The 19458-nt window shown below is 41.0% G+C and overlaps 1 protein-coding gene across 9 annotated transcripts in view; it reads right to left on the bottom strand.

Annotated features, from left to right (window-relative positions):
* dab1a (DAB adaptor protein 1a) overlaps positions 1-19458 on the bottom strand; it is a 139000-nt gene that overhangs the window by 71335 nt on the left and 48207 nt on the right. For 8 of the 9 annotated variants that reach the window (XM_047374284.1, XM_047374286.1, XM_047374288.1 and 5 more), the window contains exon 2: positions 4892-5177. In XM_047374284.1, coding sequence (XP_047230240.1) covers positions 4892-4961 — 70 coding nt within the window. In that variant the 5' untranslated portion in view covers positions 4962-5177. Of the gene's footprint in view, positions 1-4891; positions 5178-9644; positions 10769-19458 lie in introns of those variants that run through there. The other variant, XM_047374285.1, reaches the window with a different exon arrangement.

Raw genomic sequence — 19458 nt, 5'->3', positions numbered from 1 at the left:
TTTTAGGTCGCATCACGAGAGAGGAAAATAAACAGAGGAGATGCAGGAGAAGGCTGAGAGAGATACAGTCCCTTGCAAAAATATTCATAGCCTTGGAACTTTGTCATATTACAACCACAAATGTCATATTATTAGGATTTTATATGACAGGACAACACAAAATAGCACATACAGTTAAGACCAGATATTTACTTACACTGTGCTAAAACACATAACCCTTTTTCTCATTGCCTGACAAAGAAAGCTTAGTAATTCTCCAACACTTTATCTCTCTTAGTATATTCAGGCATTTTTCAAATACAAATTAATTTAGGAATCTTGACGTCAAATTGAAAAGGTTTAGTCTGGTTACATGACATATATATAAACCTTTGGTTTCCACTGTAACCATGAAGTGGAAGGAAATGAAACACAATTTACGTTTTTCAAAGATTGCTCTGTATTAAGCTCCATCTATCTACCCATCAGCTTTGCTCAGCTTCCCTGTCCCTGCTGAAAAAGCATCCCCACAGCATGATGCTGCCACCACTATGTCTCACAGTGGGGATGGTGTGCTCTGGGTAATGTGAAGTGAGTTTTTTTGTCCCACATTTTGAATTGATTTTGAATGTAGGGCCTCATCTGACCAGAGCACTTTTTTTCACATGCAGTTTCCCCTCCACTGATGTAGTAAACAGCAAACAGGACTACATATAGCTTTCTGTCAACCGCTGCTTTCTTCATGCTACTCCAGATTAGTGGAATCCACAAACAATACTTTTCCTGCCAACAGATTCTCACCCCTGAGCTGTGAATCTCTGCAACTCCTCTAAAGTTACCATGGTCATCTCAGCTGCTTCTCTGATTAATTATCTCCTTGTCCAACCTGTTATTTTAGGTGGAATGCCATATATTGGTAGGTTTACAGTAGCACCTTGATTTTTCCAGGTTTTGATTATGGATGGAATAGTGCTGTGTGAGCTGTTCAGACCTTGTGATATTGTTTACAGCCTAACCCTGCTTTAAACATCTAACCAACTCTACAGGTCCTTCTCAGAATATTAGCATTTTGTGATAAAGTTCATTATTTTCCATAATGTCATGATGAAAATTTAACATTCATATATTTTAGATTCATTGCACACTAACTGAAATATTTCAGGTCTTTTATTGTCTTAATACAGATGATTGTGGCATACAGCTCATGAAAACCCAAAATTCCTATCTCACAAAATTAGCATATCATTAAAAGGGTCTCTAAACGAGCTATGAACCTAATCATCTGAATCAACGAGTTAACTCTAAACACCTGCAAAAGATTCCTGAGGCCTTTAAAACTCCCAGCCTGGTTCATCACTCAAAACCCCAATCATGGGTAAGACTGCCGACCTGACTGCTGTCCAGAAGGCCACTATTGACACCCTCAAGCAAGAGGGTAAGACACAGAAAGAAATTTCTGAACGAATAGGCTGTTCCCAGAGTGCTGTATCAAGGCACCTCAGTGGGAAGTCTGTGGGAAGGAAAAAGTGTGGCAGAAAACGCTGCACAACGAGAAGAGGTGACTGGACCTTGAGGAAGATTGTAGAGAAGGGCCGATTCCAGACCTTGGGGGACCTGCGGAAGCAGTGGTCTGAGTCTGGAGTAAAAACATCCAGAGCCACCGTGCACAGGCGTGTGCAGGAAATGGGCTACAGGTGCCGCATTCCCCAGACCTGGGCTACAGAGAAGCAGCACTGGACTGTTGCTCAGTGGTCCAAAGTACTTTTTTCAGATGAAAGCAAATTCTGCATGTCATTCGGAAATCAAGGTGCCAGAGTCTGGAGGAAGACTGGGGAGAAGGAAATGCCAAAATGCCAGAAGTCCAGTGTCAAGTACCCACAGTCAGTGATGGTCTGGGGTGCCGTGTCAGCTGCTGGTGTTGGTCCACTGTGTTTATCAAGGGCAGGGTCAATGCAGCTAGCTATCAGGAGATTTTGGAGCACTTCATGCTTCCATCTGCTGAAAAGCTTTATGGAGATGAAGATTTCATTTTTCAGCACGACCTGGCACCTGCTCACAGTGCCAAAACCACTGGTAAATGGTTTACTGACCACGGTATCACTGTGCTCAATTGGCCTGCCAACTCTCCTGACCTGAACCCCATAGAGAATCTGTGGGATATTGTGAAGAGAACGTTGAGAGACTCAAGACCCAACACTCTGGATGAGCTAAAGGCCGCTATCGAAGCATCCTGGGCCTCCATAAGACCTCAGCAGTGCCACAGGCTGATTGCCTCCATGCCACGCCGCACTGAAGCGGTCATTTCTGCAAAAGGATTCCCGACCAAGTATTGAGTGCATAACTGTACATGATTATTTGAAGGTTGACGTTTTTTGTATTAAAAACACTTTTCTTTTATTGGTCGGATGAAATATGCTAATTTTGTGAGATAGGAATTTTGGGTTTTCATGAGCTGTATGCCAAAATCATCCGTATTGAGACAATAAAAGACCTGAAATATTTCAGTTAGTGTGCAATGAATCTAAAATATATGAATGTTAAATTTTCATCATTACATTATGGAAAATAATTAACTTTATCACAATATGCTAATATTTTGAGAAAGACCAGTATCTCTGACCTGGCTGTTGTGTTTTTTGGTCTTCTTGACACTCTAACCTTCTCTAGAAAGCCTCTGAGGCTTTCTAGAGAAGGTTAGAGTTCTGGATAAATCCAGAATATCTGGATTTATCCATGAATTAAATTACACGTAGGTGGACTCCATTTACTAATTAGGTGACTCCTGAAGGCAGTTGGTTGCACTGGATTTTATTTAGGGGTATGAGGATAAAAGGGTTGGAAAACATGCAAACCACACTAATATTTTCATTTGTAAATAAAATATGAAAACCGATTATAATTTTCCTTCCACCTGAGGGTTATGCACTACATTGTGTTGCTCTATCGCATTAAATCTAAAAGAAACACATTGGAGTTTGTGGTTGAAATGTAAAAAAAAATGCTCAGGTTCAATTAAATTTAATGCCTTTGCAGGTGGCTGTAGTCAGAAGTAGAGATAAGTAATCTCTTGGGGTTTAATAGGGATTAATTAGGAACATGTGATTTAAATATTCAAATCTAATCGGCATGGTGGACAAATTCTGTTGCAGCTAAAGCTCAAGTTCTTCAGGTCAGTTTGAAGATTATATCAACTTTCCCACGGCCGTTCAGTTTTCCTTGAAAGGCAGTGCTCATGAAACTGAAGTTAGCCCTCAGATGAATCTTGATTACATGTACAATCAACACAGGAGCTCACAGAAGCCTGAAGCATGGACCGACTGCATGGTACTGTTGTGATAAATGTGTGACACGTAGCAGTCAGGGAAAGAACATCCGTCTCCACAGAGCTGTGATACAAAGGGCTGAGATTAAAAAGCTCTCATTCAGCCTGATTCATTAGTCTTTTCTCACTCACTCCCTTTCTTCATGATCCTTCTCTGCTCTGTGTCTCACACATCCAGGACAAGGTCATGTTGGAGTCTGAAGAGTGGGAGGAGGCGGGGGGAGAGGAAGGATGTTTGAAGACCTAGGGGGGTATCCTGCAGGGATTTTTACATCAGTAAAGCAAGCATTTATATCCCAATGAAGATCAGCGATTCACCAGGTCTATTTTCATTTAAATTTAGCTACTCCGGCGAGACACAAACTAGACAGCTGGCTAGACACAAGCATGAACACTGCAAAACGAAGAAGAAAGACAAAAAAAAAGGCTAAAGGTCCCACACGCAAAGCACGTTAACAAAGTTCCTTATTCCCACAGACAAGCATGTTCAGTGCTTGTGTGTGGTACGTGATTGAGTTGGACTTTCATCACCCATCTCCAAGTGATTGCATGTACGTGAGTGCGTCTTCTGGGAAGACTGACCCAGATCAGAGGAAAGATGAGCACATCCTGTGTGAGCAAAGCTTTGTGGCTGAGCAAATCCTTCATTCCACTTGTACAAAAAAGGAGATACAAAAAAAGGCACGTTATAAGATGATTAGTGTGTGAGAATATGTGTGTGTGCAGATGAAAAGAGAAAGACCGAGAGAACAAACTCTCAAGTCTCAAAGCGGAAAGCAAACCATTCATCTTCCCTCTCATATGTTCTTCTGGGCTTCTATCCCTGCACCGTTGTGTGTGTCTGAGTGTGTTTGTCTGTGTGCGTCTTCCAAATATGGAGAACAGTCTGAATGATGAACATGATCTCCATTGCAGTAGAACAATGCTTGTCCTAAATAGGACATGAGAGGCATTCAGCCTTCCCTCACTCTCTGTGTATGGGAGGACCAGCGCTTGTCTGTAGGAGCAGAGGCACACCGGGTGCAATGAGGCATCTGTTCCAGGTGATAGTGAGTGTGTGGGATTCTGCTCGGTTGCATGCATCCATTAAGTGTCATCCCCGACAGCGTCCAGAGTTTTTGCAACATCAATCAGATGCTTATTTGGAGAAGGCCAGGCATCACTCTAACATACGGGCAGGTGGCGCCGTGCAGCAGGACGTCATCACCTCTGCTCCAAAGCCAACCAGGCCTGCTCCTTTACACCTGCTAGTTACCTGCCTCTGGAGATTTTCACACCTGGACCTTTTTGGTTCTTACCGAACACACCAACCCCACACCTGATTTTTTCTGCCAACTATGTCAGTGTACTCCTGCATGTGTTTTTCAGCAATCTTCATCAGCAGCCTTGCATCCTGTTATCTTACAGCTATCAACAGCAAATTAAGAAAAAACTAACAAAAAGGTTAGGCTGAAGTTTTTGCATGTCAGCATATTTATAGTGCCTATTTAAATCTTTTGAACGTTTTTACATTATATTCAATATAGATCATATTGTTCAGAATTATTTGTATTTCTTTAAAGTAAGAGCTAATTATGACCCTTTGCTTACCTTTCCTCTTGGAGTCCCGTCTAACGCTGCTGGGCCTGACCGCTGGCTGTAGCTCTGTCTCTGTTGACATCCTCAGGCTCCAAGTGGGCTAGACTGCGCTCCGCTTGGCTCGGCTGAGCTCTGCCGGGCTCTGAGGGTCCAGTTCACAGCGTCAGTGCCGGCTAGGGGTGCGTGGGCGCCAAGTGCGTGCGTCGAGGCGCCGTGTGTGTGTGTGTGGGCACACAGGCTCATGGGAGAGGGATGGGTTTTAGCCCTGACACAACATCCCACACACACCCACGGATATCTGGAGGGAGAGACAGGAACAAACAGGTTTGCTTTTGTTAGGTTGTGCTTACCCTGAGCAGGCGAAAACAAGCAAGGGTTATCAGCAGGCATGAGAATGAGCTTGTTTCTGATCTGCCTTGAGTAGATGTTGCCCATGGTAACAGAGCAGAGAGACCTGCACTCCACTTTCTGCTTTCTGTCAATAACGTGACTCAGCAACGACATTTACTGAAGAACAATCCACCTCTCCAGCACACTTCACTCATTAATTACAAATAACATGTTTACGAGTTTAGAAGTAGGACTAATTAACATTTACACAAGTTTTATACCTGATGTCAAGTGATCAACTAATTCCTCTATATCAATTAGCTTACTATTCTTCTCAACATATCACCACATTCTGCAGGACCCTGTTGAGGAAAAATATGAAAAACATGCGGGTCACCAGCCTATAGGACCACGACTACCCCCCAGTGAGAAAGACAGATCTAAACCAGGGACGTTATGATCTAATTTCAAGTATGGGCACATCCAGGTTCCCGATTTAGGCTTTTTAAAATTATCCGACTAACTGGTCATTTCTTGATGTAAGCCGGCTAGTGTGGTGTTTGCCAAATGTGAGCAGTGAAAAAAAGTCACACGGGTCTAAATATGAATGGTCTTTATAAAAATATAGCACAAAAATGGCAGATCTCCAAGAAGGATTTAGTTTTAGTTACAGAATAAGTCAGAGATTGTGAACTTTATTTCAGTGGAAAGGTCCAAAAACCTTTTTCTTTCAGAGCTTGTGGTATTGATTATTTTTTATGTATTCTGTAGCATGTTATTGTTTTTTCAGTTTTTGTTTGAGGTGCGTAATCTCTGTTATTAGTTAATCTAAAAGGTCTTGACTGGGGATATGTCTGTGTGTGTACAGGTGGGATGTTCTGGGTTGGGAGCAATAAGTGGTTTTGCATCATAGCCTTAGGCATTGTAATTAAATAGAATCATAAATTGACTACAGATTCCTGTCTTTAATGTTGCTAGTGAAACACAGGCAGTGTTGACTGATGTCTTGTGCTCAGATCTCCCCAGCTGTCCTGAAAGACCAGCACAGGGTGTAGCGGAAACACTCTCCATTAAATTTCTTATGAATCTAGGGAACAGCTTTTCCTCTAAACTTTGTACAGACAATGACCTGGAATCACATTTTCCCACCCAGATTACCAATGAGTCCTATAAAAACAGAGAATAAATACTAATGTTAGCCTAGCGTTTCAGAAGTGAATCAGATGAAAACATTCTCTGCAGAAGACATGACCTTATTAAACACTAGTTATATGTGTTGAGTTGCATAAATATTTGAAAACAAATAATAAAACTGCACTTTTTGATGACACTATTAATGTCATAGCTTTCTTAATGTAGTTAATCCCACAGTGGAGCAATTTATTAGGACTGACCTGTAGAAACTCTGTGGGAAAAATTTGTTGATGTCAAGTGTCATTTGTGAGTAGGGCTGGGCAAAATTATGACATTAAATCGTGAGGAATCAGAACCTGCCAAAAGCAGAGACATTGTGAGATCATCTATATGTGGCATATTCTATGGATTGTAACTCTTTGCTTTTGCTCGGACACATTGGTTTTATTTTCCTTTTTCTTCATCCTCATAAATTAACTATAATGTCGGTTTTGATGACTAGCATGTTAGTATTATATATTTTTCATTTTTTCTTTTTACTAACACACCATAATATGATCAAGAATCTTAAATAAATAGACAGTTCTGGAAGATAGACATTTCTGGAAGAGTATTTCCAGACATTTCTGGAAGAGACAAATCCTCAAAAATCTTACTAAATACAGTATAATAAAGAAGCAAAATAGAAATATCTAGAGGTAAAGAAAAAATATTTGGCTGCACATTTTAACTACCCCTTTAACCTTTGTTAATTAGCCTTAGCAATAATTACACCAGAACGCTAATTACATGCGTTTTTTATTTAACACTGACATCAGTTGCACTTTCTGAGCCTGATGGGCCCCTGTAGCCCCATCATTCTGTTCCTTTTGAGCCCATCTGCCTCTACTTTAAACTGAAGTGTTGACTGGCAGTTGCTGCATAACCTCACAGCCAACGGCACTCAAACTCACAGTTTGTTCTCTTTTTCAAAACATGCACATTTACGAGCACACACTCTTGGTTAAGAGATACCAAGGAACAAAGACAGTGAGAGACAGCTGCAAGGTGACATGCCACATAATGCCACTGAGTACTCTCTGAGCTGCTCGTCCCCACTTCTTAGACTACAAGTCTTGACCTCTCTTTCCTTCTCTCTCTCTTTCCCTGACAAACAGCGACCTAGTGCAGAGTAGAACAAAACCAAAAGACTGGTGTTTCTTGGGGAAGAGGGAAATCTCTCTCATTCTGTGTCGCCCCCTCTCCTCGGTGTTTCAGCGTGAATAGGAGGCCCCTGTAAGCCTCAGGCGAGAACAGATGAATTGAGAGGCTTTTAATTTGCTGCAGACAGAACAGAGTCCATTTAATTCTGCCAGCAGAGGCCATGTCGGCAAAATGCTGACAATATTCTTTATCTGGTCCAAACACACTGGAAAAGTGTGAGTCACTCCAATTACAGGCATTATCAGCAGCACTGTTCCACCAAATGGATGGCGAGAGAGAGTGTATAAAGAGAGAGGGGTTAGTGGGAAGAGAAATGAACAGTGTAGAAAGAAAATGAGAAGTGAGGTAACAGAGTGGGTGAGTAAGATAATGAGCAAAGGGGTAAAAGGGGAGAGAAAAAAGCCAGAGGAAGTAAAATCATAATAGACAGGATGGAGTTTGAGGAGCCTCAGCTTTCACCCTGAGCAAGTCCCCATCTGTCCCTACCTTTCCGGCCTTTGCCTGTTGTTCACTGTTTTTCTTTATTAAGTCTTTAAGGCACCATGTGGAGTTAAAGAAAAGCAGCCTGCTTATCCTAAAACTAGATATCTACATCTATTCAGTTGCATAACCACAAAAAACTAACTAATTTATCATTTGAATTTGTTCTTCACCTTTAATTCACTAGGGGTATAGTGTAATAGTGAAGAAAGACCAGGGTTAGCAAAATATGCATTAATTATAACTGATATAGTCATTGCAATTTTTACCATAGTATCACAATCATGTTTTTCTAAGATGGTGCAACCCTGAAGCATATTTATATTTTTAATGGTGTAACTATAGTCATTCTTTTTTTCTAAATCATATAAAGCATCTTATGGTAGTTTTGATTCTGGCATTAAATGTTAAAGGATCAAAAGATAATTATTGATAAATGTTAAAAATATTGAAGTTTTTGTTGCTACATTATGCTTAAGGTGAATCAGCACAGGTTTGAATTCCTACCCTACAGCAGTGCAGTATTATTTGAAGGCTAGATGGCATGAAATTTAATGAAGCAATCTTTATTTCAGTCATATAAGACTATAGGCTTGACTTGGACTTGAGGCATACGATTTGACAGCGGGAAAAAAGAGAATTATGAACATCTCTGCTAGCTCCTGCCAAACCATGGGTTAAATAAAGGAAAGACCTTTAAAAAGTTATTATGAGTTATTATGTGGTTCGACCTGGAATCAGCTCATGAGCTAAATGTAGCAGCAGAGCAGGATGTAAACATGGCTTAGTGAGTCTGGATTTAGACGGCAATCTGAAGCCACACCACCGGATCCGCAGAGGGGAGGAGAGGAGGTAGTGAGCACTAAATTGGACGGCCGTAACTGGTGCGCTGCCAGACGCGGGCGGGAGGGAGATGTGAATATCTGCATATGTGTGTGTGAACGTACCCCCTGTGCGCTACAATATATGTGTTTGTGACTCCATAAACTAAATGCTGCCAACACGAGCTCAGAGCCCAGAAATCATCTGCAGCTATAGTAAAGCCTGCCAGACGAGTTGAATGAAAAAAGAAAGAGTAAGGAGAAAGCAAAGTGGCGCTGTCTCTGGATGCTGCTACCCTTTCTCCCACCTTCTCCTCTTTGAGAGTAATTGCATTCTGTCCATCAGGCTCAGAGTTAAATTAGCGGCTCCACTCATTCAGCTGTCTTGCCATTAATGAATAATCATAGAGACCACCTATATGCCTGTTCTTTCTGCACATGTGCGCCGTCTGTCTCTCCGAAACTCAATGCACCCATCGAACCTTTGTACCCTGACACCACTGCATCAAGTCCTTATCTTATTTCACCTCTGAGCTCAGCTTGTTGATGAGCAACTATGACAGCCATTTTAAAAGGTTAGCATATGTTCCATTCTGCCACAAATCAGATCTTTAAATAAGAAAAAAGGAAAATTAACAGTTATACAGACTTAATCAAAAGGGTTTAGGAAACTCGAGTAGTTAAAGCCTCAGTTAAATATCAACAGATCTGCCACACACAAGTCAAGGAGAGGAATATTGTCAATAAAGGTCTGTTTTACCCAAGAAAGGAGTAGAAACCAGGGATATAAAACCTACCCGCTTATAGGCAGCTGGAGATAAAATACATCCAGCTCAGGAGGCACACAGCAGAGAGGAACGAAACAGAGGGTAAAAGAAGAGAAGTCAGGAAATGGGCAAAAGATCAGCTAATGGAGGTTGGAGGACATGACGTGTTATGGGTGGTGAGATCTGGACGTTTCCTGGAGACATAAAAAATACACATGCAGAGTGGATCAAAGTTCAGTGTCACGCCCAGACAACTGCTGCTTATCACTGTACTTTGTCTTTTTCCATGTCCTTAATCCCAACAAACATCATTTTGATGACAGGTGCAGAAAATAAATTGGTAAGACATCAAGTTAGTGTCAGTTCAAATTTAGGGTTTTCTTTTGAACAATTTAAGAGAACAAAGTAAATAAAGTCACTGAGGAGTTGGAGCACCTCAAGACATCTAAAACTTTATGAATGTTTTCAGGCAATATTTCTTAATTGACTTATTAGGGTAACGGCTAAGGATGCACTGATCGATCGGACACGATTTCCTTAATTTTGGGTGATCGGCCAATACTTACTGTACATGTAAAATCAATCTGATCCACCAATTTTATTCACCTCTACAAAGGACTGAAAATCACCCGCTGTCCCCTTTTGCTCTGCCGTGAGAGAGGGCTGACTAACAGACCCCTAACCCACTGGGTCACGTCTGCATGTGCACGGTTCACAACTGCTGACAACCTGTGTTGTGACCTTATGACACCTGACAGTGTCAGTTAGGGAAAAAGTCGGAATAGGCAGGTCAGGCTTTTTAAAGATCAATAATTGGTGATCAGCCAGAAAAATTCAATCGGTGCACCCCTATGGCTTGTTCACTGTCCTCATTAGCAAAAGTATGTTTGGTGCCAACTTTTAAAAACATGTAAATTGTCCTCAAACACCGTCCTAACAATCTCCGCTTTAAGCAGCTACCAAGAAGGTTGCAACATGTAGTTTGTTTTCCTCCTTACCACAGAATAAAAGACATACTAAGATTTGCTGGTACTAAGTTGGACCCAGTTTTGCCTTCAGAAATACTTTAAACTTCATGCCCAAGATTCAACAAGGTGTCAGAAATATCTAGCAGGGATTTCAGTCCATGTTGAAACAATAGAATTATGGAGTTGCTAGAGATTTGTTGTGATGCAAATCTCTTGGAAGGTGGGTACAGTGAGGTCATAAAGGGATGGACATGGTCAGCAAGAGTAACCAGGTAGATGTTCAGTTGGTTTCAAAGAGCCCTGTCCCCCACACCACTACACCACCACCATCAGCCTGAAACACTGATAAAAGGCAGGATGTTTTAGGCAAACTTTTGATCCCAACTTCTGAATGTCACAGATGAGCATGAGATGCATGGACTCACGAGGGAATGTTTTTTCCAAAATTACTGTCCAATCTGCAATTCACAAACTGCCTTTGTGAATTTTACTCTCAGTTTCCGGTTCTTTTCTTAGCTGGTATCCACTGTGGTCTTGTACTGCTGTAACCCGTGTGCTTTAAGGTCCAACATGTTTGGATTCAGAAATGATATTCCTTGGTTATAACAAGTGATTATTTGAGCTACTCTTGGCTTTCTATCATCTCAAACAAGACTGCCCATGGTTCTTTGACATCAACACGGCATTTTTATCCAAACAACTGCTGCTTAATGCACTCAATATTGTTTCTTTCAACACCATTTTCTGTAAACCTCAGAGATGGGTTTTACATAAATCATAGACCATATACATTTTCTGAATCTCTCAGACCAGCTCAGTCTGGCACCAACAACCATGCCCCACTGAAAGCCAAGGCTTTCCATTTTAATCTTCTTACTATATATATATTTCTATGATGCAGAGGATTTAAAGCAGTGTGAACTTTATTTAAATGTGATTTTATATAACAAAATTACTCACTTAAAATACTAAGCTTCACACACTACAGGGTGTTCTGTCATTGTATTTAGCTAGGAGTACCAGTACGTCTTCCTCAATTGTTGATTTGAACTGTCAGTCAGGTGCGTATAAATAGCACACGAAGTACTCACCTTGTTAAAAGAAAGTAGGATATAACAAAGATGGGCATGCTTGGCTACCAACAATAGTACTGCCCATTAAAGTTGCATGTTAGAAAATCATAACTTGGATATTTTATTAGTAAATACTGACAATATCAGGAGTGATAAATCCAAATTTTTCCCCTCTTCTCCTTTTAATCTGTAGTTCCAGTACTCTGTGACCTTTGGCATATTGTGCACTGTTATCTGTATCAGCTGTGAGTATTTACTGCAAGGAGGCTCCATCTATCAGGCTGAATTTTACAATGGCAAGCAAAATGTTAACTCATGACACTTACTGCATTCCAAACAATGCTCTGCAATATTATTATTGCACACAGCTTTCTTCATAAGCTTTGACTAGTCAGTTCACTGTGGTCCACCATTAGTGGAGTAAACCTTTGGAATTTGCTACAGGCTGTAATTTCTCTGATGGCACAAAAGATGGTATGTTCCTGTACCTTTCCAGGTCTTGCAGTTGTTTTAAATGATCCAAATGGACTTACACTGAGTTGCTCAGATGGCTCAGCCAATGAGGTGCATTGATACAGCCGGCAGCCTCCACCAATGTAACTTTTGAAGTCTAGTGATACGGAGGGGTGCCTGTTATCGGTAATGCTATTGCTGAGAAGAACTTCACAGAGCCTCACTTCTAAAAATCAAAACTATCCCTTTAGGGCCAGTGTCAGAAGTGCGTGACATATTTGGCACTGGTTTAAAAGTAGCTTTAAGTAAACACAACCAATATGACTAAAGCTATAATAGTATTTTTGGCATATCACTACACTAAGTGAAATAATCTTTCCCTCCATTGCAATAGTAGTTGTGTTTCTGTTTAGAAAAAAAAAACAGGTCACATGATATGCTTTTAATTTTTTTTTCAAAGCTTCAGTTCTAATATTGTCTTACCTCAAACTGTTACATTTGTGCACAAGGTTATCAGACCTCATTGTCCTAAACTTAAAAAACTCCATTCTGATGACATTTTAGCATGGGTCTTGTTGTGACGTTTAAGTCTGTGTCACTGAACACATGATCTGAAACATCCAGCGGCTCATGCGAGTGAAATCTGACCAGCACATACTGAGACATTTAAGGCTGGCTGGCCGTCATCTGTCATGGGCGATCAAGCTAAAAATCTCATGATTCTGTTCAGAGGCTGAGCGACTGGTGCAGCCCTTGGTGAAAAAAGAGGTTGGTAACTTCTGGGTGCTGAGCGGAGATGCAACATCATGGGTTAGTGCAGCCATCCCCAGCTGCAAGGCAGCTGTCAAAATGCATACATTCAAAATTCAACAAACCATAGTCCCACTGTAGTATGATGTACCAGTGCTGCAGCATTTTTCACACGGATATTAATACTCAACTCATTCCTAGACCACATTAGCATTGCTGAATTTGAAATGATTCTTCTCGAGGAGGAGGTAGGAGGAGGCACCAATTATAGATTTGCCTCATACAAACAATGCCTTAAAGTTGTTCCAGTAAGTACACAGTGCCTTGCAAAAATACCGCTAATCCCATGAACCTTTTCACATTTAATGACATTCCACCCACAAACTGCAATGCATTTTATTAGGATTTTGTGTGCCACAAAATAGTGCATATGTATTCGGCATCTATAGGCTAAAACAAACACATAAAAACTAAAACAATTTACAGATGAAACCAAATATTTACATCGACTTTTTAAAAACAGGCATGCCATTTTTCAAAATACATCTACAGATGTGCCTCTATTTAACTCAAATCACAAGTCTACAAAGTCATGACATCATCATCTGGGTTTTCCCACATTGTTTGAAGAGGTTTTCTTATTTTAAGTACACTTGTGTATTTTCAGAGTTAAAAATATTCTAAATAATGATCTCTCATTATTCTTGTAGCAAATACAAATTATTTGGGTAATCCTACCTGACATAAAACAGGAAAAGTTATACTAGTGTGTGTAATCTATCTGGTTTCAGCTGTAGCTTCATCCATCTTCTAATCAACAATGAACAGATTCCCTGTCACTGCTAAAAAAAATAAAAAAAATAAAACATTCCTACAGCATTATGCTGTCACCACCTGATCACTGTGCCGGTGAGTTCAGGGTAATGCGAATTGTTCCTTTGTTTCAGCAGTGTGGAGATGTTATCACTGTTGCTTTGCAGCAAGAAAGTCCTGGGTTTGAATCCCAGCCTGGGGGGTTAGTCTGCATGGCATTTGAATGTCCTCTCCATGCAAGTGTGGGTGTAAATTGGTTCCTATTCAGAAGTATGTATAAGGCAGAACTCCGGGTTCTCCTGCTTCCTCCCATAGTCCATAAACATGACTGTTAGATTAACTGATCTCTTTAAATTGCCCTTAGGTATGAGTGTGTGAGTGCATGGTTGTCTGTCTTGTGTGTCTCAGTGTTGCCCTGTCATAGCCTGGCAGCCTGACCACTAGAGATAGGCTCCAGCCCCCCAAAAAGGTATGAATATTTGTTTTAATCACTTTTGAAAGTTTTTCTGTTGCTCTCTAATGGATAATATAGCAAGGCCACAGTCATAAGTGTTCATCAGGAAATCAACCAGGCCACCAGCTAGCACAACAAGCTTCATTGGAAACATAAAAATATGTGGCTCTGAACTGCTTTGAGAGCCCCACGTGACCCTCTGCCTGCATGAATGACAAGAGAGAGCACTCAGCGGAGGCCTCGGTAGGGAAAGGTAAACATACACGCACACAAATACTTACCCACCCACAATGACATGCAAAAAATAGAGTTTTTCACAAGGATGACAGACACGTGTGCAGAACCCAATCTAACACAAAAACATGCACGCACACACATCATCTTCACCTAACCTATTTACAGACACTAGGCTATAGATATCAAAGAGCTGTGCTGTCTATGGGGAATTCCTCCTTTTTCATGTTTTAAGGGGAAGTAGATGAAAACAAATCCTGTTTTCCCTGCACCTCCCCAGTGTAAGGGAGTGTGTGTGTCTCCTCTGGCTTGTTAATGTGCTAAAATATAAATCGGTTCCTATTCAGAAGTGTATGTAACGCAGTCTTTTTGTATGCAAAAAGGACACAGCAGCTCTGCTGACAGATTGTGGTTACGCTTTTATTAATAAACCCACACTCTGATTCCACCTCTCTGGCTGCATCTTTGGCTGATCGTTCGCTAAGTCCTTCAGATCTACCCCACTCACCTCTCTGATTCACACAAGCAATATACATTTGCAGAGGTTTAAGACTCAATTCAGGGTTTTACTGAAACATAGGGATGTGGTTTTATGCGGATTGGGTCTATTCAACTCCTCGTCTCTAGAAGTCATCAGTTCAGATGGCCCTTCAGTCTGCCACAGAAGTTGCATGTTACTCCTGTTCCTCAACATAAAGCATCTTGTAGAGCTCAAGGTTCGCCTCCACCCCCATTGGGAATTATTCAGTGATTTGTAGCTGTTTGTAGTAAGCAGAAATGGGCCAACGTAAGCAATATGTAAATGGATTTTCATGACCGCCAGAGCACATTATAAACATATACTAGGAGCTCCATCCATGACCACCATTTCCTCATCCCTTCAGATACACATTTATGCATTTTTTTCCATTTTAATGGAGGTTTAACATTTTCAATTTTATGCTTCAGCAGAGAATGAATAGATGACTAATAAAGGTGAGTAAAATGGACTTAAAATGTTCATCACTATATTCCATGGTATTTTTTGTGATGAATAAAGTGACAATAAAACATAAAACAAACAATAAATTTTTTTTGCTACAAATCTATCACTGCATACAGACAAAGCCTCATAAACACGAATGCTGCTCTAAAGATAAAACCTACCATTATCATAACGGCTACTTTACCACCCCTATTACAGTCAGCTGTAGAAATGCACCATTAAACAGTGCACAATAATTGCTTTGCATCATATTTTGAAATCTAAACACAGCATTTATCGACACGGAACTTTATTAGTTACATTTGTTCAACTGCTTGTTAATACAAACAACATATCAACCAATCACATGGCAGCAACTCAATTTATTTAGACTTGGTGATAATAACTTACTGGAGTTCAAACAAAGCACCGGATATGGGAAGAAAGGGGATTTAAGTGACTTTGAACATGGCATGAGTGTTGGTACCAGACAGGCTGGTCTTAGTATTTCAGAAACTGTTGATCCACTGGGATTTTCATGCACGGCTGTGTCTCAGACCTACCACAGAATGCTCTTAAAAAGAGAAAATATTAAATAAGCAATACCCACACATAACCACAAGGTGTGCAGAATATCATCTCTGAATCAATAGACAATCTGCAGGAGCAAAACACCACACCAGGAGGCGATCCCATCAATAAACAGGAAACTGAAATTACAATTTGCACATGTTCATCAAAATTGAACAACAGATCGAAAAAAAAGTCACCTGTTCACGATTTTATCTTAATGGTAAGATCAGAATTTGAAAAAAATAAATAAAGTCTAGATCCATCCTCCCTTGTATCAGTGGTCCAGGCTGTTGGTGGTGGTGTATTTGTAGGGAATATTTCATTGATAAACTTTAGGTCCCTCATTAGTAACTGAGCATCATTCAAACACCACAACCTTCCTGGGTATTAGCGCTGACCTTGTCAATCCCTTTATGACCACAGTGTCCCCTTTTCTTATGGCTACCAGCAGGATAATGCATCATGGCACAAAGCTCATATCCTCCCAATCTGTTTTTCTTGAATGTGTTCGCAGTACCCCAATGACATCCAGAGTCACCAGATCTGAACCTGACCAGTTCACAGCAACTGCATTACGCCACCATGTCAATATGAAAACAAAATCGCTGAGGATTGATGCAAACATCTTGTTAAAATGTATGACATGATAGGTAAACCTATGAAAGGATTACTAATTCTTATCACAGTGGAATGATGTTTACCCATTCCTAATGAATACATTGGCTACAGACCCAATAAAGAACCAAGGGTTGAAATGATTCCTAAAACGACTCAATTAAGAAAAATTCTCAGCAAGATCTTGAACTCGTTTGTTCGTTTAATTTGCATGGAGACTGGCTCTTCAGACATCATCACGGCTTCACTGTGGTTCTGAGTACATCAGGTGTGATGAATTCAATCCAATTTATTTCAAAAATACTTTATTCATCCCAAAAGAAAATTAAATGATGTTGTAGCTCATATTCTGCAGGTTTCTTCAAAGAGCCATTTTAGATGCTGATGGCTGTGGGCAGAAGGATCTCCTGTAGAAGTCTGTCTTACAGCACATTTGAAGAAGCCTCTGACTGAAGACACACTGTTGTTAAACCACAGTCTCATAAAGAGGATGCTCAGGGTTCTCCACAATGTTCTTCGTTTTATGAAGAATCCTTCTTTGCATAATGATCTCCAGAGGTTTCAGAGGAGTCCCCAGAACAGAGCCAGCCTTTTTTATCAGCTTGTTGAGCTTTTTTAAGTCCCTGGTTCTGATGCTGCTTCCCCAGGAGATGGTGGTAGAAGAGATCACACTTTCCACAACAGACTTATAGAAGATATGCAGCATCTTGCTGCAAACACCAGAGGACCCAAGCTTCCTCAAGAAGTACAGTCTGCTCTGTCCCTTCTTGTAGATGGCTTCACAGTTGCATCTCCACTCTAGTCTGTTGTCCAGGTGAACACAGAGGTATTTATACTTCTCCACCATCTCCACTTATGTTCCCATGATGGAAATGGTGTTTGACCTATTCCTGTTTCTCTTAAAAGCTATAATCATCTCCTTTGTTTTGTTCATGTTCAGTATGAGATGATTGTTTCCACACCATGTCATAAAGTGGTCCACCAGCTCCCTGTACTCTTCTTGTCCATCTCTGATCCATTCCACAACTGCAGAATCATCCGAGTATTTCTGCAGATGACAGGAGTCTGTCTTGTACTGGAAGTCTGAGGTGTACAGAGTGAAAAGGAATGGTGAGAGTACAGTCCCCTGTGGTGCTCCTGTGCTGCTGACTACCTGGTTAGACTCATAACCCTTCAGTCTCACAAACTGTGGCCTGTTTGTCAGGTAGCCTTTGATCCAGGAGATTGTTGAGGCCTCCACCTGAGTCTTCTGGAGTTTTGTGACAAAGCAAATCAGGTTGGATTGTGTTAAATGCACTGAAGAAATCAAAGAACATGATCCTCACAGTGCTGCTGGCTTTGTCCAGATGACAGTGGGTTTGTTGAAGCAGGTGTATGATGGCTTCTTCAACTCCAACTCCACAGCGATAAACAAACTGAAGGTCCTGATAGTTTATTGTTTGCTTACTCAGGTCGGCCAACAGGAGTCTCTCTAGGACCTTCATGATGTGAGATGTCAGGGCAACAGGTCTATAGTCATTGAGGACTAATGGGTGAGTTTTCTTTGGTACCGGAACAAGACAGGAGATCTTCCACAACACTGGAATCTTCTTCTGGGTCAGGCTAAGGTTGAAGAGGTGCTGCAGAATCCAAGAGCTACTCTGCACAGGCCTTCAGGACTCTGGGGCTGACACCATCTGGACCTGCAGCCTTTTTTCCTGTTGAGTTATTCCAGTTGTCTCTTCACCTGACTTCTTAAGACACACAGGTGGAAGGGGGAGGAAAAGGGAGCTTTAGCATCTTATGATTTGGTTGAAGGCAAACATGTAGAAGCAGAAGGGTTGATGACTGAGGTGGAAGATAAAACATTTGAGGTGTGACAGGAAAGCTGTGGGTCAAAGGAGGGTGGGATGTCTGTTTAGCTGTGAGCAAACAGACTGTGAGAGGAGGATGCTGTGTTTGTTTGTGAACTGAACCTATTGAAGAATGTGTTCAGTTCATTGGCTTTGTCCAGACATCCATTGGTCCAGTTGTCCTTCTGCTTGAAGCCTGTGATCTTCTTCAACCTGACCACACATCTCCAGCTTCTTCTTGTGCACCTCCTTGCTGTCTCTTATTTTGACTTTAAGTTGCTTCTGTAAACTCCTCAATAATTCTCTGTCTCCCTCTCTGAAGGCTCTTTTTTCTTGTTAAGCAGGTCCTCCGTTTGTTATTAGGGAAGCATCTAACCATTGAGGTGGGGATGATGTTATCCACACAGAAGTTTACATAGTCAGTTACACACTCAGTCATGGCATTGATGTCCTCTCCATGTGGCTGGCACAGGGCATCCCAGTCTGTAGCCTCAAAACAACCTTGCAGAGCTTCTTCAGCTTCCTGTGACCATCTTCTCACAGTTCTTTTTATTACAGGTTGCTTCTGAACAAGGGGCTTTTATTTAGAGCAGAGAAAAACAAGATTGTGATCTGATTTGCCAAGAGGAGGTCTTGCTTTAGAGATATATGAGTCCTTGACATTTGCATAAAACAAATCCAACGTTTTGTTTTCTCTTGTAGAGCATCTGACAAACTGTTGAAACGTTGGAAGTGTAGCAGAGAGTGAAGTGTGGTTAAAATCACCAGACATTGCCACAAAAGCATTGGGGTGTTCTGTCTGTAGCTTAGCAACAACTGAGCTGATTGCATCACATGCAGTGTCGGCAACAGCTAAAGGTGGAACGTAAACTGTTGCCAAAATAATACTGGTGAACTCTGGGTAAATTATATGGACGAAAACCCACTGCTCACAGTTCAATATCTGGACTACAGAGACGACACTTCACAGTAACATGTCCTGGATACCAGCTATGTCATCCAGGACATGACATGGTAGGAAGAAAGATATGAGATAACAGTAAGAAAATATAATTTAGGGACTATATTAAACAAATGACAAGTGTACATTAAGAATCCCAAAATAGCTTAGCATA

This window comes from Girardinichthys multiradiatus, chromosome 9, assembly GCF_021462225.1.
Source record: "Girardinichthys multiradiatus isolate DD_20200921_A chromosome 9, DD_fGirMul_XY1, whole genome shotgun sequence".
NCBI lineage: Eukaryota > Metazoa > Chordata > Actinopteri > Cyprinodontiformes > Goodeidae > Girardinichthys > Girardinichthys multiradiatus.
This window is presented reverse-complemented; position numbering and strand designations above follow the sequence as displayed.